The 20,558-nt window shown below is 38.3% G+C and overlaps 1 protein-coding gene across 7 annotated transcripts in view; it reads right to left on the reverse strand.

The window, feature by feature from the left end:
* Nucleotides 1–19,999, reverse strand: part of LOC113927670 (muscular LMNA interacting protein) — a 239,815-nt gene extending 219,816 nt beyond the window's left edge. For 5 of the 7 annotated variants that reach the window (XM_027603686.2, XM_027603684.2, XM_027603688.2 and 2 more), the window contains exon 1: nt 12,688–12,871. In XM_027603686.2, the coding sequence (XP_027459487.1) occupies nt 12,688–12,750 (63 nt within the window). In that variant the 5' untranslated portion in view covers nt 12,751–12,871. Of the gene's footprint in view, nt 1–12,687; nt 12,872–17,088; nt 17,198–18,370; nt 18,477–19,863 lie in introns of those variants that run through there. The other 2 variants (XM_027603681.2, XM_027603682.2) reach the window with 2 other exon arrangements.
* Between the last annotated feature and the right edge of the window lie 559 nt (nt 20,000–20,558).

A 20,558-nucleotide genomic window follows, 5' to 3' on the forward strand; every position in this document is an offset into this window, starting at 1 on the left:
TGTTGAAAGTGTTGCTTTCCTGGGAAAATATCTTATGTGCAGGGAAGAAAAAATGCCAGATGAAGGTAAAAGACATAAATTATGATATCTTGAACAAAATAGTTTCTGGATTTAAAACTTTTTTGAATCAGACTGTGTTGTCAACCACATTTATGTTCTTCTTTTGAACATTTTATACACACACACACACACACACCAGCACAACAATGCCTTCCTTAACTCTATTTCTACTTACCTATATTCCCCTCCTACAAATATCCTGCCTTGGTAAGCCTAGCAGTTACCTTTTTAGTTTTTATTAACTGTATGAGCCACATAATAGGTATGGTCCTAATTATTCACACCTCATAATGTAGCCACTTATTCCTATATGTATATGGTACTTGCTTTCATATAACATAATTATTCTCCACAGAGACTGGGCCATAATGTCTTTCAGAATAGGCACTGTGTTTTAAACACTCTTGCTTTTGAATCTTTGTCAGTCTTCACACGACTGACATAAAATTAAAATTTAAAGGTTAGGGGCACCTGGGTGGCTCAGTTGGTTAAGCATCTGCCTTCAGCTCGGGTCACGATCTCAGGCCCTGGGATCGCATGGAGCTCCCTGCTCAGCGCGGAGTCCACTTCTCCCTCTCCCTCTGCCCCTCTCTGCCCCGCTCATGCATGCTCGCTCTCTCTCTCTCTCTCTCAAATAAATAAATATTTAAAAAAAAAAACCTTAAAGGTTGGATGATGGCATCCTTCCTAGTGGGAAAATAAGCATGGCCTCTGGCCTAACAATCAGTTTGAAATCACATATGGTCTGCGGGAAGAGAACAAACCGCAATGCAGACCAGGGTTTCCCCAGGCACGAGAAGTAACTTGTACACCACTGTGATTCTCATATCTCTAATGACTACCGGTTTCCGAGTGCTTAGTATGCACAGGACTTTCCAAATATATCCTCACTTTCTGTCCCCATTAAAGCCCTGGGAGGTAAGTGATATCTCATTTTACAGATGAGGAAACTGTAGCTCATATAGGTCAAGCACACAAGAGCCCAGATTTGAACCCTTACCCCAGAGTCCTTGCACTTAACCACCAAAATCACTATGGCAAAAGAAGAAGGGTAAAAACTAGAAATTTCTTAACTTTCAAACTTCAAGCTTTTAGAAATGGCATAAAATATTTATTTTTTAGTTATACACTCAGAATATTATTTGGCATGCCATTTTACATAGCCTATGCAACAGTTCCAATAAAATCCATTTATCTCTCAATGAAGAAGAAAGAATAAAGATGTTCCATGACACTCACCACCTACCAAAGCACAAAGCATTGAGGATGAGCTTTAAGAAGAAATCAGATCAAGGGGCTTCTGATTCAAGATGGCTGACGGAATACAGCTTTTCTCACATCCTTTTCTAGATCCCATTAAAATGAGAGTAAAGGAATGTAAAAGACTAAACCCACAACAGTAAGAGATTTGGAAGAGGAGAGCAGTCAGCATGAAAAAGTACAATGTAAGTTTCTGGAAGATGAGAAGGAGATGAAGGTGTATGGCTATGCTATGAAACAGAGCTGCAGTCAGGCAGGAACGCTAATAAATATCTTTGCAAACCCTGGAGGTTGCACCAGACTCGAGGCAGGCAAATTCCACAGGGGTCATGACTGTAATAGGGTTGCAAAGAAGAAAATTCATTACAAATCTCTAAGACCAGCTCCCTCATCTCCTTCCATACCCCATGCAAAGGGGTCCAGGCAGCCAGGGGGTCAGCAAGCTGTAAAGAGAAGACTCCCAGGTTAGATGGATGGGTGGGTGGATGGATGGATGGATGGATGGATGGAAGGAAGGAAGGACGGACGGATGAGCAGGTGCAGATAAAACAACAAAACATGTAGGAATCTCCAGATTGAAAGCTGAGCTCAACTGGAAAAAAAAATAGGAACAAAAATACTTTATTTCCCATGTTTCCTTCACACATTTTAAAAGAACTCCCTGCTCTCTGTGATAAGCTTATTAATTCATGCTGACATTTTCTTCCTTCGGTCTCCCACTATGACATGATATCCCACAGAAATTATTACAGGTTTAGGAAAGCAACCTTATGGGCTCTCTCATCTGTTCCTGAGATGAATGTCATCTGAGTTAGTATTTAAAAGGATGAGGTGGTCTCTGAATTGCTACATTCTGACACCCACCAGGGCAGGAGGCCTATTTTGAAGAACAAACTGGGGGTGACAGCTTCCCCAGAAGCTACATATGCAAGGAAACGCCCATTAACTGAGAAGAAAATTGATGAACATAGCCTTGAGAAATTTTGAGGTTATAAATAAAGGAGAAAAGCGGCAATTAAACCACAGACATCCTCTCACCGTTTTAAAAAATCATCTCCTTATTTTTATGAAGATCATGTAGCAAAATAAAGCCCATGACTCTGTAACATAATTACATCACTAATACAACAGTCTATTTGTCATTCCCTGAGGGGAGCCAGAGTTGGGGAGGAAAAAACTAGATATGTAAGTAATTGTACTTCCCACAATGAGAACCCAGAAAATATTTCCCCGCACGTACAGTGTGTTATAAATGTCAGTGTGAAAGCACCACTCGCTTAAAGCCTGCGATCCATCGCCCTTCTGTTATTCACCAACACACAGAGCTGTATCAAAAGATCCATTCAAACAGTGCATCTCAGACTTACATTATCAGCAGACACTGCTTTAATTAGCAGTGGTTTTCAAAGGACTGGATGGCTTCAAGAACTTCATTTGAAACATAAAGTAGAAATCTGGATCCTCATCAGTTTCACTTTACTCTCCCCTCCCGTCCCTGGGTGCAAACAGACACAGCCCTCATTTTTCTTAAAGGAAAAAGAAAAAATGGAAATGGTGGCTGGGATTTTGCTATTCGGGTGCAGTCCACTTTTTCCTCCACCTTCCGCGGTGCAAAGGGACTAAAATTAGAATTGCACAGGGACCAAGATATCTGTGTCAGGCACGTTGCCGGGAATGTAAGAACTACAAAGGGGAATGAGTAAGAGCTTAAGAAACCATCTTAGAAATAACACTTAAAATGTAGACCTTATGTATTCTAAATTTTTATTCCTGATGAAAACACAGCATCAACTTTATTTTACGTAGTATTATGAGAAAATAGAATGCTTTATTTTGACAACATTTTGCCATTAATATCAAGGCACTTACATGCTACTTTATTCCATAATGTTCTCCCATGATCCCATTCTCAAATCTTTGTTGCTTCTCAGTGAAAACATAAAAAATACGTGCAATTTGAGTACGGAAACTTGAAATTTTATACTACAAAAAAATCTAATAATCTAGTAACAAGGACTTTGCCTTTAAACTTGGTCAATGATGACATAAAAATATAATCTATTTCAAGGTTTCTAATGTCTGTATAAGTAGCCATTGTTTGGTATGGAAAGGATTTAATAACCACACAGCCCAAGGACACTTTTTACAGACTTATAAAATGCTAGAGAGCACAGCAATCTTTGCAAATCCAACCCAACCTCTCAGGTCTGTAAGGAAGGAGACCAAAGGTTATGTGATTTGTCTAAGGTCACATAAACATGACTTTAACAACAATAATGGTCTCCTAGACTCAGATACAACATGCTTTTTACCACACTCGATGGCACTTAGGCTCTCCTTTGAAATTAGAAGTATGCACACGCGCACACACACACGCACGCACGCACCCGCACACCCAAAGGCACAGTTTTTCGGTTTTCATAGATGTTAAGATGGTACTCAGAACACTTGCATGTACTCACCTACCCTAACTCATCATTTTTGTGGTCTTATCTCATTCTGCAATTACACCCATTAAGACTTTAATTCTCATTGCTTAGTAATTTCCTATCGATCCCAATGGTCTATGGCATCTTGTCTACTCCCTCCTTTTTTTTTTTTTTTTTTATTTAGAGCTACAGATTCTTCAAGTATTTAAGAATTGTGTTACTGGCTCTATGAAAAGGAAGCGAAGGAGAAGTTAGGGTGGAATTATTTCTTATGCAAAAGAGACAGGAGAAATTATTTCATTTTTCACTTTGATCTGCCAAATGATTACATTTCATGGTTAGTCTTTGCAACTACACTTCACCTGCAGTAAAACCAGAATCTTCTTATTAATGCTGGAGGGATGGGTCAGTTCTTTGGAGAACATTATCTTAACCAGTGAACTCTATAATACCTGGTGCTGACTGATCAATCCTACAACCCCTTTACTGACTTCTCAGAGAGTTCCTATCTCCCTAAGAAATGGGAATAAACTAATCTTACTAAAAATTCAGAAGTGACACTGCGTTCAGAAATTCACAGAATCCTAATTCTGAATTTCCTGCATTTGCCTTCCAGTTGAGGGATTCTTATTGAGGCACTTATCATAAAATTTGGCTTATTATTGCCCATCTGGGTTTTTTAAAAGAATAATTATTTCCACAGAGTATTTTGGATGTCAACTTATCACAGAATTCTAGTCCTCCCTGGAGAAAAGGGATTAATAAGTTCAAAATTTACTGGTAATGAATGGGCCGTCCTGGGAGGGTTGCCAAATAGAGACACAGAATGCACCGTAGGCACCACAAACATATTAAGAAGACCAGCAGCCTTCTTAAAGATGCCCAAATGCCTACCATTCTCCATGATGGTGTCACACAGAAATACAAACATGAGCCAGCATCGTAGAGGAATTAAGGTTTGGGGACAAATTAATTCATACCCTCTACCATCAAAATGGACATCCAAGGCAGTTTTATTAGTAAAATACAGAACATAGCAAGAGTCATTGATCCAGTCTTACAAACGGCAGAGAAATGGAAGGAGTTTTCTAAAATAAATAATCAAATGCCAAAGAAAAGGAGACGTCATTGTTCATTTGTTTGTTTTCATCTTTCCTTCCTTTTGGTCATCAGCAAACTTAGTATAAAAGAATCCAGGGCAATAAATTATGGCAAAGATACATAGATCTAGCACCTGACCACCAGAGATTTATGAACCTAAATTTACCACTTATTTTATTATATGATGTTGTCTTGTCAGGAATTCTGTATGGAGCAGAATTAACATTCAAGCCCTACTGAAAATCACCTCTAGAAGACACATCAGAAACATCAGCAGTCTAAACTTTTTTTCCAAGCATGTCAGCCTCTACTGAGTACCTATTACCAATGACTCTAGTTAGACACAATTAGAAAAACAGATTATGAAGTTGTTGATTTCAACACCTTGGGAGCTTCCCAGGTGAAATTTGAAATTGGCCCCTACACATGGAGGGGTAGGAGAGACCAAATAAGCAGACCACTCCAGATTGGAAGATGGCAGGTTTACTAAGCCAGGAACTTACTGATGAGCTTGTCTTAGGCATCGCAAGATGAGTAGAGCTCCACACCCAACCATCAGAATCTTAAAATTCTGTATGGAGAACTTAACTGGGTTCAGACACTATACCATCCAGATGGTATCAACAACACCTTACTCTCTCAAAGCTACTTCATTGAAAACACCTCCCACGGGAATGTTAGGCAGAATGTATATTCCAAGGAAGAGGGTGGCAAGAGGGGAAGAATCTCCAACTGCCAGAGTCCAGCTCACTGTGGGTCAACCAGCGGTTATGTCCTTTCAGTGACCTCCAACAGTCAATATTATGACAGAATAAAATATGCGACAATATAAAATAATTTACAATTGTTCCACTGTTAAGATGTTCTGCTGAATAATTGCAGACTTGCTGTCTCAAGTCTATGTGAGAAAAAAGAATTGGGGATGTTTATGTTTTCTACACTTAGAATATTTCCAAGCTACTAAAATTTATCATTATTGTTTCATAACCTACTAAAAATAATAAAATATAATAATCTCCTTGGTGGTCAAGACTTTCTCATGTGTGCTTCCACTACAGTCCTCAGGACCCTGTCTTGTTCAAAACAGGCATTTAAAAAATGTCCATTGATTTGAAAGGCTCTTTCTGCTTTTTCTACCTAACAAACACTAGTTTGCATCTGCAAAGGTGTTCCCCAACAAAAGTCAGACTTGCCATCAGATAATACCGTTGGGAACTATAACCAAGCGCTAGTCCCATGTTTTTTTGTTTGCCAACAAGTTCCTTCTTAGAAAATAATTAGTGTTATTTGTATTAATGAAGCTATGAATAACTAATTGAACCTTATTTAAAAAGTGTGCCTCCCTGAATTATCACAGAATTTAAAAAATGCATAGTTTTCTGTGTTTCTGCATTTTAACCACAGTTTTTCTTCAACTTCTTTTCTCTTTCATTGTATCAAAGAGAAGTGGCATGAGACCTCTTTCTTCCTGAAACCTAGAATAATGGGTTTTTGTGTGTGTGTGAGTTTATAGGTAAATTTTTAAGTCATTGGATAAAACTTTCACCCCCAAAGTCAAAACAAGTTGAAAAATTTTAAACATAAAAAGTAAAATTTTAGTTATCTAAAATTTAGGTTTCCACCTCCTTCTATGAGATACATCCTATGAGATACATCTGACAGATAAATCTGTCAGATGACATAATTTTTCAATCTCAAAAATTTCTCTTACTCAAAAAAGCAATATTTATATGACATTCAGAAATTGACTACTGTGTTAATTTGCTTCTCCAAGCTTCAATATAAAGCGAATTGGATGACTTACCCTTCTCATTATCATTATTTTTGTGATATTTATTGAACATTTATTACTAGGGAAGACAGAATTGTCTCTTGAGACATATTATACTAAAGTAATAGAAATTATTAGGTTTATGCATAAAATGTCCTTGTTCTTATCATCTCTTAAAGAAAACATTATTATTTCAGAATATCCTGAGGTGCATGACCATTTTTACCATGTTAATACATGGATTGTTCCTTTTCATTAAGAAATTTTAGTTGAAGATAAATATAAGTGAAATTCTTTGTTGATGCATTTAATCACCTAAAAGAAAAAGATTTTGGAAAATAGGATATCCTGCCTTAATTTTACTTATTTATTAAAACATACTAAATAGACATGTACTTACTTTCAACACTGTGCCAGAAATAACTTCATGTTATAGATATAAATGATACCCAGCTTAAATTTATTATTCTGTGTATCATTATTCTGAAAATGAAACTCATAAATAAAATCAGACACACCACTTCCTAAAATGTGTTCCAGAGAACACTGGCCAGAATATTCACTGTCATTGCATTCACACATTAAAATACATTACATTGGTAGGGAGTTTAAGAAGTACAAGATTAACCTCCAGAATGTCTCAAGGCCTTCAGTGTGTTAAAATACAATAGGAGTCTCCAGAAAGAATTTTATAAGACTGTGTAGTTCATTCTATACACTGTGTTTCACGAATATTCTTGAGCATAGATCAGAACCTCTTCTCATGGAGTTTAGAAAATCAGAATTCTAAGGAATGTACTTTGGGGAACACATGATACAATGGTTACTCAAACCTCATCAGGAAAAACAAAAGATCCATTCAGCTCCAACACCAATTATTGTGGAACCAACCAAACAGAACTATATTGTTACAAAATAGCTCCCTCCCTCCCTGCATTCCCATAAAAATCACCTTTAGTGTAATCTGATTTTGCAGAATCAGGGAGGACTAAAATATCCAGCTCAGCTTAATATGTTGGTTTTTCAAGGGATGGAAATGTCCGTTTAAGTCCATGCTAATTGAGTTTTCTTTTTCATGTTTAAAAAATTGGGATCATATCAACCGATTTGTGAAAAATGTAGGTGGGATTGTTAAGTTTAGGACATATTGAAGGGTTTGCGTATCATATTTCTTAATTGATTATCTATTGATGACCATTTAACTGTCAAGCTCCCAAGAATCTTTACTTCTAATCTCCAAAGAACAACAAATTCAGGGCAAAAATGAGTCCATAGCTAAAGGTAGCAATTCTCTTACCCCTATAAGGTGAAATCCATATTGGATATGTAGTTAAGAATCCTATTAAGCCATCCAAATTGGCAAAGAAGAAGTCAAACATTTTATTTATGGGCAAATGTCAACCAAAATGTTAAAACCTGAGAGCTTTCCCCCTAAGGTCAGAACACGGCAGTGATGTCCACTATCACCACTGCTCTTCAACATAGTACTAGAAGTCCTAGCCACAGCAATCAGACAACAAAAAGAAATAAAAGGCATCCGAATCAGCAAAGAAGAAGTCAAACTCTTTGCAGATGACATGATACTCTAAGTAGAAAACCTGAAAGACTCCACCAAAAAGTTGCTAGAACTGATGCAGGAATTCAGCAAAGTTGCTAGATATAAAATTAATGCACAGAAGTCTCTTGCATTTCTATACACCAATAATGAAGCAGCAGAAAAAGAAATCGAGGAATCAATCCCATTTACAATTGTACCAAAACCCATAAGATACCTAGTAATAAACCTAACCAAAGAGGTAAAGAATTTTTACTCTGAAAACTATAGAACACTTATGAAAGAAATTGAGGAAGACACAAAGAAAAGGAAAAACATTCCATGCTCATGGATTGGAAGAACAAGTATTATTAAAATGTCTATACTTCCCAAAGCAAACTACATATTCAATGCAATCCTTATTAAATAACACCAGCATTTTCACAGAGCTAAAACAAACAACTTTAAAATTTGTATGGAAACAGAAAAGACACCAAATAGCCAAAGTGACCCTGAAAAAGAAAAGCTGCCGGAGGCATCCCAGTTCCGGACTTCCAGCTCTATTACAAAGCTGTCATCATCAAGACAGCATGGTACTGGCACAAAAACCGACACATAGATCAATGGAACAGAATCGAGAGCCCAGAAATGGACCCTCAACTCTATGGTCAACTCATCTTCGACAAAGCAGGAAAGAAAGTCCAATGGAAAAAAGTCTCTTCAACAAATGGTGTTGGGAAAACTGGATGGCAACATGCAAAAGAATGAAACTGGACCACTTTCTTACACCACACACAAAAATAAATTCAAAATAGATGAAAGGTCTAAATGTGAGACAGGAAACCATCAAAATCCTAGACGAGAACAGCAGACAGTAACCACTTTGACCTCAGCCACAACAACTTCTTCCTAGACACATCGCCAAAGGCAAGGGAAACAAAGGTAAAAATGAACTATTGGGACTTCATCAAGACAAAAAGCTTCACCACAGCAAAAGAAACAATCAACAAAACTACAAGGCAGCCTATGGAATGGGAGATATTTATAAATGACATATCGGATAAAGGGCTAATAATCCAAAATCTATAAAGAACTTACCAAACTCAACACCCAAAAAATAAATAATCCAATCAAGAAATGGGCAGAAGACATGAACATTTCTCCAAAGAAGACATATAAATGGCTAACAGACACATGAAAAACAGCTCAACATTCCTCAGCATCAGGGAAATACAAATCCAAACCACATTGCACACCACCTCACACCAGTCAGAATGGCTAAAATTAACAAGTCAGGAAATGACAGATGTTGGCGAGGATGCGGAGAAAGGAGAACCCTCCTACACTGTTGGTGGGAATGCAAACTGGTGCAGCCACTCTGGAAAACAGTATGGAGGTTCCTCAAAAAGTTAAAAATAGAACTACCCTACAATCCAGCAACTATACTACTAGGTATTTATCCTAAGGATACAAAAACAGTGATTTGAAGGGGCACACGCACACCAGTGTTTATAGCAGCAATGTCCACAATAGCCAAACACAGAAAGAACCCAAACGTCCATCAACTGACGAATGGATAAGAAAGATGTGGGGTGTGTGTGTGCGCGGATTATATATAATAGAGTATTACTCAGCCATCAAAAAGAATGAAATCTTGCCATTTGCAACAACGTGGATGGAATTAGAGGGTATTATGCCAACCAAAATAAGTCAGTCAGAGAAAGACAAATATCATATGATTTCATGCATATGTGGAATTTAAGAAACAAAAGAGATGAACATAGAGGAAGGGGAAAAAAATAAAATGAGACGAAAAGAGAGAGGGAGGCAAACCATAAGAAACTCTTAACTATGGGTAGCAAGCTGAGGGTTGCTGGAAGGGAGGGGGTGGGGGATGGGGTAATTGGTGATGGGCATTAAAGAGGGCACTTGGAATGAACACTGGGTGTTGTATGCAACTGACAAATCACTAAATTCTACCCCTGAAACTTATACTATACTATATGTGAACTAACTCGAATTTAAATAAAATCTTGAAGGAAACAAAAAGAACCTTATTTTACTTTTGTCTATTTCTTTGGATAGAATAGCTGATGAATTCTAAAAATCTGTAGACTGTTGATTTTCTTATTTGCTGTAGATCTCACCTTGGAATTTTTTTCAAATAAAGCCAATCATGTAAATTTCTTAATTGTGTGATACATTCCATAACATTGTTCATAATAAAAAATCTTTATGAGCACACCTTTAATTTTAAAGAAGATACATATTATAACTCAGCAATATAATGTATACATATTTATTTTAATAGAAAAATATTTTCTCCTTTTAAAAACCATATTTTTATGAACATCACTGTTTATAATAAATTTAATAACTTTCAGAACCTAACAAACTCTACAAAAATACATCTTTAACTGTATACAGCAACCTAGCCAGTCACACCATATTACATCGGTATTAGCAAGGAACACAATGCTCCACAAGTTGAAGTTTTTAGATGTTTATCCACATAAAAAGCCAACGTGTTAACCAAAATAATTTCTACTGTAAACTTTCAGAGATATATTATCTATTTTCCAGCTCTCTTAGAGATACTGAATATAAGTTAACCTTTTCTTGATAACAGTGTCACGAAAATTCCTTTATCTGAAAGATATCTGGGTTACATACGTATGTAGCTCTGTTTGCCTATAGAGGCAACTGCCCACACTACTGAACTTTAATGTGCCCCCCCACCCTCCGCCGAGAACCATCTCTTCTGAGTGCGGATTAGATGTTCCCAGCCCTTCTGAACTGTCCCACATTTCCCTCTACTCTTCCGGCATTTAATCAGAGGCTAGCCCTAGATCTCTCCTCCAGAGTAATGTTCATGAATTTTGTAACAGCTACTTCCTCTAAGGAGAGGTTTTTGCTCACTTCTAGATTCACACCTATGTTCAAGGTAGAGTCCAGCATGCAGAATGTCTGACCCTCCAGAGAGTGCAAATCACCGCACATAAGAGACCATTTTCACTTCTGTTTACTTGTCCCATGTTCACTATATTGATTTACAAAACTCCCCATAAAAGATTGCCAGAAAGCTCTGGATCAAATTTCACACTAATTCATAGCAACTCTTTATTCATGTATTTATTTACTCTCTATCTGGTTCCATAAAGGTTTTATAACCACTAACATGTCCGAGTTTTCCTTTTACTTTGAAATGCACTTCAGATTTCTCTTTCTATATTAATAAACTTTGGGTATGTATTTTCTAAGTAAGTCAAGCCAAAAACAGTTTGAAAATATTAGGTTCAGCTCAGGGAACCCTCAAACATTATAGTTTTTAATCGTCATGACAGCCTTCAAATTAGTATTACTACTCCCCATCTTACAAGTGAGTTAACTGCGACTCAGAAAGCTTAAACAAAATCCCATAGTCCTACATTTTGAAGTTGTGGAGTGAGAACTGTCACACAAACCTTTTTGACTCAAAACCCCTAGTTAGTTCTATAATAATGCATAGCTTTTCAAAATAGTCAAAAAGCCAAACAGTCTGTGGCTAGACAACCACCTAGAACAGAGATCCACAGCTAATATTCAAAATGATGACCTGAATCCTTTAAGAAAAAGTTATATTTTATTCAATGTATTTCTTCAAGACTTTGAAATTCTAATATACTTCAGGAATTTTCAACCCTCTGCGGTTTTTTTTTCATCTTTCAAGTTTTACTATCATTAAGAGTGCATTAATCTCTATTTCAAACATCCAGAACAATGCATTCTCACGATTTTAAGCAGTCATAGTCTTAAAAGTTGCCGTAGTTTTACTTTTTGCTACTTGTACTATTGTTAAAATTAGCCACGCCCTGTTCTATCGTTAACTCTGTAGCCACAGTACATTTCCAAGCATAATTTAGCCTCCTATACCCATCAGGTGAACCAGGAACAGCACATTCTACTACTCCAGTCTATAGTATATTTTATGTTTGAGCAAATATAGGTAAACTCTACAGTGCATTGACATGTAATTTCTCAGCATTAAGGTAAACTTACTTTTACAACCTTCATAGCAAAATAATAAAACCCTTCTGACGAGTAAGCTTTATCCTTACACTAGAAGATCATTAACTTACTTGATAAAATATTAAAATAGTCACTTATATATTTTTCTGGACACATATTCCTAGCATCTCTGAGAGAAACTGGACTTTGCTAAGCTTCGGCTCAATAAATGAAATAATCTTCCGGTATTGAGGCAATTACAATGAGGGCTCAAAATAAATGGATTCTGGCTTTTAAAATGGAGGTAAAACACATCATTTAACTAAAATCAAATTTGCCCACATTCTAGTATTGAAATTTTATTAATAATTTTATTGTACTGTGTTCAGCAAAGTCCATGGAACTCATTAGTGTTCAGGAGGGTGACCAGAAAAAAACACGGAAACGCAAGCTAGTTAGTACAACTTTGCCAATCTGTGATCGCTGCTTTGCTACTATGTCAGTTACACTATCAATCTGTGTACGCCAAATCTCACACATCTTACCGTCAGTTTCTCCTCTAATTTCGCATTTAATAAGCTTCCTTTTTCATGCTTTTCAAATTCCATGTTGAAACTGAATGAGAGAGAGAGAGACAGAGACAGAGGGAGAGGGAGAGAGGGAGAAACAGAAAAAGAGATTCAGATTCTGTCTAGAAAATGATTTGACGTGCTTACATGTTAGATACTGCAGGACATTCCAAGTTGTGAGCGCTCGGGACACTATCAGAAAGCCCTGGCGATAATTTCTGGTTAGCTAGTGTTTCCATTTATAGATGTTCAAACCCCATAAACAGAGCACTGAAGAGAAGTCAGGCAGCTGGCCTTAGATAATGATAAATGTCACTAGATAGAAAAGCAAACTCTTCAGCAGGAGAATATTCCAACAGGTTAGGTTCCCTGAACCATGAAAGATGCATGTGACAAAAAGCCACCATCAAAGAATTCATTCATAGCCATTGAAGCAGATAAAATGTACTCTAGAATACAGCCCTAATAAAGCAGTTTACAAAGGACAAATGTAAAATGTCATATGGCCAATATGAATCAGCCAGCCTTGTTTTCCCAAATTCCAATTTGGGTCCTGGTAGTCCAGACAGTTATGCATTATTTTGTAGCTCAAAAGTTTAAAAATACACTTACAGGAAAAGAGCAAAAGGATAACTAGTGAAAACTGTTAACACACAACCCATATATTCAAAGGGTATTGCCAATTTTCTTCCATGAAAAGTTGGCAAATGATGCTTAGAAACCCTGTAAAAATAAAAGTGGTGTTTCCCTTCCTAAAAAACACCGGTTTTGTTCTTCATGATTCTGGTTTTTCTACTGGGAACAAAGTTAGGACATAGGAGATGAAATTCATTTTCTCCAAACTGTTACATGTCTTCGAGACAATTACTGTGTAACTCGATGGTAATTAATTCTCCCTATTTTTTTTTTTTTTGCAACCACCTAGCTATGTGGTTGGAAATAAAAAGTAAAAATGGCTTTCAGCTTAAGCCAAGACCCATCTCTGTGGTGGTCTAATCCCTCTGCCTGTTTGAAACATTTTAACACCTGTTTCGGACTTTAACGCAAGTTTCCCATCAGTTTTTCCTTCACTTGTTAAGAAAACATTTTAGGAAATGTATTGTGGGGCTCCATCCTTCAGAGTGGTGATAGCTGGTTCTCTGTTGCCAGGCGGAGTTGCCCAAGAGCTCCAAAAGGGAAACACTTAGTGAGAAGTAAACCTAGCTAGCCCTGCTTTGGAATGATGAATTCAGAAACACCGTATCAGACTCATGGGCAAAAGGGACTTCCCTCTTTGGCTCAACTCTGCATTCCAGAAAAAGAATCGTACACCCTTGTTGGCCTAACAAGGTTGAAAACTATGTCTTATAGGTGTCCTAGTATGCAAGGTTGGTATGTGTCAAAAAGCAAGGCAATAGTTGAAATTTTATGTAAGTGGAACTTCCAAAATCTCTCTGGGGGGAAAAAAAAAAAAAGCATGCTATGGCTACAAAAGGAAACTCGGTTATTGCTAGTTTAAGGCCTGAAGATGAAATTTAGGATCCAGTTAGAAGCAGAGGAGTGATGGGATGCAGAGCTAGTTGGGGAATAAGAGAAGAGTGATGAGGAGGGAGGCGCGCCAGTGAGGTCCCTCCCGCCAGGGATGAAAAGTTTAACTTCAGCAAACGTGTACTAAGAAGCTATAATAGGTGAAGATTATTCCAGGTGCAGGCGGAATTTTTTTGAATAATAAATAAAAATAATACAATTAAAAGATAGAATCTTTACGTTTCTTCCCTCAACAAACTTACCACATAGGCATGACTAGATCTAAGTAGGATAACAATACTTTTACTTAGCACACTTTAACAGCCCTCACCTTGTGCCCGGAACTCCTTTAAGGCTTTACATATATTATCTCAATTAATTCTCCAAACAACTCTAGACAGGAGATACTATTATGTTCACCATTGTTACGGGCCAAAATGTGTCCCCTGCCCCGCAAAATCGTGTTAAAGTTCTAACACCCAGCATTTCAGAATAAGACTATATTTGGAAATAGGATATGTCAAGAGGTGATTCAGGTAAGATGAGGTCATTAGGGTAGGCCTTAATCCATTATGACAGGTGTCCTTATCAGACGAGATTAGGACAAAGGCAGAAAAATTAGAGAAGACCCTGTGAAGACAGAGAGAAGGCAACCATCTACAAGCAAGGAGAGAGGCCTTCCGGGGAAGCCAGTGCTGCCAACACCTTGACCTTGGGCATTTGGCCTCCAGAACCGGGAGGAAAGATACTTCTATTAAGTCATCCAGTCTATGGTTTTTGTTACCACAGCCTTAGCACACTAATACACCCATTTTAGAGTTAAAGAGAATAATAAGACAGTCACACAACTAACTGGTGGCACTCAGGTTCCTTGGACCAAGCTCCTAACCACTGTGCACTTAGCACCTCTGAACAAGTAAGTTCTTCGCAGACAGAATAGGGGAGTGGGTAAATGGCACCAGCACTCTGTGCTGAATAGTAGCTATTCCACCTACTTACAGAGGTACGTTTAAAGAGAGATATTTTAGATATGGTTTAGGGACAAGGGCTTTTTTCTTTTTTTAGGTAAAAGTGTATCTATGCCAAAGCTAGTACTCGTCCATTACTGGTCAAACAGCAGAGACGGGGCCACCCAGGTCTTCTCTCGGCTTGTCTGTCCCACAAGCATTTTCCTTCCTCTGACAGGAACGCTCTCTCCCCAGAGTCATGTGGCTCCCTTCTCCCTTCATCCAGATCTTCCCCAAAGACCCCGGCTAAAAGAGCAAACGCTCTGCCCACTCATTTGCTGTGTTCTTCTTCACAGCTCCTACCACCTCTGAGGCTATATTATTTCACAGGATATTTTGAGCGTATCCTTATCTATTCATCTGAGGTCTGTCTCTTCTGCTAGAGCATAGGCACCGGAGGGTACGTTATGCATCACTTTATCCAGGCACTTAGAACATAGTAAGGACCAAATAAATTCTTGTAAAGGTAAGAGGAGAGGAGGGAGAGGAAGGAAAGAAAAAAAAACAAACAAGCAAACAAATGAGGAAAGAGAGGGGAAGGGGGCAGGAGGGGAATGTATCAAACGGATGTGGCTTAAGACTTGTCATGCGCTGTTATTCATATGACTTTTGGTAGGAAATTGGAATAAAATGCATTTATCCAACACAAATCATATTACAGATGAACACAATATTGATTGTTCACTTACCTTACTCAAAAAATTAACTATTGGCATAAAGGAGGGAAAAACAGACTTAAGAAGCAGGAAGAATGGGACTCCTTTGCAGATTCTGCCATCTTCTAGTTGGGTCACTTTGAGCAAACTCATTCTCAGAGTTTCCATTCCCTTTCCCTTAAAATAAGGGATGACACCAAACTCTCAATGTTATTACAAAAATTAAACGTGGTAATGTGTGCCAAGAACTTAACACAGTGTGCGCCATCAAGCAGGCTGTCTCTAAAAGTGTGTGCCGTGATCTCTCTGGACTATGTGAAGTTTATCTAGGAAAAAAAAGTGAGTTCAAAGATAGTATCAAAGTCTGAACAAAAGTGGCACAAAAATTAACACAGAGAGTGGGAGAAAACATTTGTAAATCATTCCTCTGATGAGGGACTTATATCCAAATTGTATAAAGGATTCTTCCAACTCAGCAATATAAAATACAAACAACCCGGTTTAACAATGGCCTCAGGATTTGAACAGACATTTCTCCCAAAGAAGACAAAGGAATGGCCAACAAGCATATGAAAAGATGTTGCGATTAGGGAATGCAAATCAAAACCGCAACGAGATAACACTTCACACCCACTAGGATGACTAAAATCAAGTCACAATCACAAGCTTTGGCAACAAGTGGATAAACCGGAACCCTCCTACGTGGCTGGTGGGCCTATAAAGTGGGACAGCCACTTGAGAGGACAGTGTGGCGGGGGCACCTGGGTGGATCTGTAGGTGGAGCATTTGACTCTTCCCCCCACTCGCACTCTCTCACTCATTCTCTCTCATCTCTAAAATAAACACATCTTTAAAAAAAAAAAGAAAACAGTGTGGCAGTTCCTCAACATTCTGTATAGTTATATGACCCAGCAATTCCACTCCTAGCAATGCACACAAGAGAAGCAAAAACATGCATCCACAAAACCTTGTACACAAATGTTCGTGATATAGCATTATTCGTAAGTCAGAAAGTGGAAACCACACCAAAGTCTATCAACATGTGAGTGGTGAAGCAATGTGAAACATCCCACAGCAGCACATTATTAGTCAATAAAAAGGAATGAAGCGCTTGATACAACAACCACATGGATAAACCTTGGAAACATGCTATGTGAAAGAAGCTGGTCACAAAAAAAGCCACATATTATATGATGATTTATACGAACCATCCAGAATACTTGACAATTCCATAGAAACAGAAAGATAATGTGTGGTTGCCAGGAGGTGAGTGGGAGCAGAATGAGGAGTGACTGCTTACAGATACGGGGCTTCCTCCTGAGGTGACAAAAATGTTCTGAAATTAGATAGTCATGGTGATGCCGTAACTCTGAATATATTCAAAACCACTGAATTTTACTTATACTTTAAAAGAGTGAATTTTATGGGATGTGAATTTTCATCTCAATAAAGCTATTATTTAAAAAAAAAACAAAACAGAAATATCTGTAATTCCTTTCTGAGTTGGAAATTTATGATTTTTTTCCAGAAACATTAGTAACAGGTCACTCCAAACAGGAAATTAAAACCTACGCCACTGTAGGCCAGCAAGAATTTCATTCAAAAATGCAACAAATGACCCTCAGCAAATGATATCTACTTCAAGACACTGGCATCACTTCCATTCCTTCGCACCCTCACCATGTGCCTCTTACAGAGGGTGAAATCTCAGCCGCTCAGATTTTGTCATTTTGCGCCTCTGTTCAAAAACTGGGGGAACGTGGAGTGTGCGGCTATTAAAATGGCCGGTTCCTCTACAGGGCCAGAGAGTTAATATAGTTTGTTTTCTTTTCAATGGCGATTTCCCCCCTACCTGCCATTTATAGAACTTACATCTCCACAGCAAAAGCACAGATAAGAGGCTCTACTTCTGAAACCTCGCAAGGTAGGCAGACACCCACAAGGCATGAAAAACAAATGCTGTTTTCTTTTGAAAAAATAACAGTCTGCAAAGCCTGGTGTAGACGACTGGGAATCTTCCTCATTGTGTGCTCCAAGGATAAATATCTTTTTATTAAGATGGGGTCCTCTTCTGAGACAATGAATGCCTTTTATATGGGTTTATCATCCCACATAGCACCTGCAGGACATGGGTGGGTCCTGTACGCTCTCCACAGTCCCATCAGAAGCCCATGGAAGCCCCACCCCCATTTATTGGTGGACCAGGATACTACACTCAGCACATGCCTGCAGGAGCCTGTCCCCAAAACCACACTGGAAATGTGTTCCCTGTGGTCCCCAAGAGCCAAAGGCAAATCTAGCATAGACCTAGCACTGAAAACTGATCTCAAAGAGCTGTTGACCTATGGGTGTTGCTCCTAGTTGAAATTTTACAATGCCTCTAGAAGGCTTTGTTTGAGGGTCAAATGGGATGAGCCGGTGGGAGGGGCAGTGAAAAACAAAATGCAGGGCCTGGCCCCCAGAATCTTCTGGTTTTCCCAGCACCCCTACCTGAGTCTATTTATCAGGTTTGGCAACTGTGAACTCTCAAGCAGCAGCTGCGGACTCTTCTTCTGGAAAATTCCTCTGATGCTTATCTTCTCATCTGTCTATGCATCTGGAAAACACAAACACAGGGAGACTTTTAATGTCCCACCATCACCACGTGTAAGCATCCCTTCCGGCTTCTGCAGGCCAGAGGTACGGGACACTAAGAGTTATGGTACATGCCCACAGTCTGTGAAAAGATAATGTCTACAAAGGAAGTTTTTAAAGTTGAATTTGTCACTATATAATAAACATCTTTGTAAGTTGAATCTGCCAAGTGGACACAAAAGCAAACCCTAAAATATCAGTATATGATAATTATGATAATAACAGCTTAACAAATTTGTACCTTTGTAATTACCACTCTTCAGTGAAATATAAACCTTTTCTACTGGAATATGATGGGTTTTTTTTACTTCTTCTGATACTGCTGGTGCCCTTATTTTGGTTCTGGGCCATATTTTATAAAATGACTGTAGAAAAGACATTTTAGTCAATGTCCGGAAAGAGACATTTTCTTTATAAAATCATTTCTTGATGATAGAGCATTCGTTTGGAACAGTAGAAAATAGTTCAATCAAGTGAGAGCTGTGAGAACTTTGAAAAGTGTTAGCTTTTTGAATGTGTGCATCTGAAAAATGCAACTCTTTTATCAAAACTTATTGAAAAATAAAATGTGAGGCTAAAAAAACTAATACTAGCAACACTGATGATAATTTAGAAATAACAGCAATTCTGATATGAAACTAAATCCATACCTCAAGAATCTATAACATACAAGCTGATTAAAACCACTTGGGGATCTAATTCCAGCATGTTCCATTTTCTCCACTATTCTATACTCAGCATCTATAATTTTCGAGAGACTTAGGATACATTTTCTCTTGTTCATGGGGACCTCCACAATGTGTGGATTGAACAAGTTTTTGCTCTTACATTTGGGAACACACTATATTTCCAGATCCTCTGAATAGTAGATATACTTCCTAGTAGTGTCTCTCTCTCTCTCTTGCTCTCGCTCTCTCTCTCTCTCTCACACATACACACACACACACACACACACACACGGCATTGCTATTTCAGGAGGGAAGACAACAGCCAACTTAAATTGATAAGATTTCAGGAAAAAGGGCTCAGAAATGGACGGCTTTACTTTTTGAATATTAGATTTACACTGTGTGTTTCAAACTTGAGAAACGAGTTCTGGATAGAAGTTTTCCTGTGTCTTTAGGGCTTTAATCAAAGCAACCAGATGCAACACTGTATGTAGCTCACTCCTCCCCTAAAACCCAGCAGCTTCGCTGTTGCGGTTGTGTTGACACGACAAATCACTTTACCCCCAAAGTAACAGCTCCGTGCCCTTTGAGACAGCATGCCCAGGATATACGTTCAGATTTATCAGTTGAAGTTGAACCATGTTCCAAAGCAGCATGCACTTATACAGAAAGAATGCTTACCTTTCAACTGACTTGGAAGCAGCCTGCTGGACAATAATCTGTCAGGGAGGTCACCGGCCACATTCCCAGAGCAGCTGACCCTGTCAGTCTTTGGAAAGCACTGTTTATTCTGTAACTAATGTTGGATACCAGGCACGAGATACAGAAACTAAATTAAAAAAAAAAAAAAAAAAAGTCAGGCCTAAACCTCATCCCCACAGGGACCATTTCACAAAAACAGTAGTTGCTAAGTTTCCGCAAATGATTTCTTTATAAGAATGTCTTGGCAGTCGTGGGGATTTGTAGTCAAGTGTTGAAAAGTTTTGCAGTACATCCAACTATCTACTTTTTTAGTGTACTGATGAAAATTCTTTAAGCTTCCCTAAGGACAGGAGTGGTAGGTGAGGAAAAGGTCACTGAAAATGGAGTTTCTTTTTCTATTTGTATTGATTGGATTTTTAAAATACAATGGAAAGTCCTCCCGAAATGAAATGCTAATTGCTCCGGGGAAGGAAAGTCAGAATTGTGCAGGAGGTGTCCATACAAGGCTGAACCAACTCCACAGTGAGACAGGACAATTGGCCGGCTATCCAGCCACCAACAAATATCCACAGACAGTACATTGGTGGTTCACAAACTGACCCCCGTACAGGGGGGCAAGGAGAGACTGAAGAAGGAGGCAGGCTACTCCGATCAGTAGGTGGAAGGCTTAATAA

The sequence above is a fragment of the Zalophus californianus genome, chromosome 7 (genome assembly GCF_009762305.2).
Source record: "Zalophus californianus isolate mZalCal1 chromosome 7, mZalCal1.pri.v2, whole genome shotgun sequence".
NCBI classification, from domain to species: Eukaryota; Metazoa; Chordata; class Mammalia; order Carnivora; family Otariidae; genus Zalophus; species Zalophus californianus.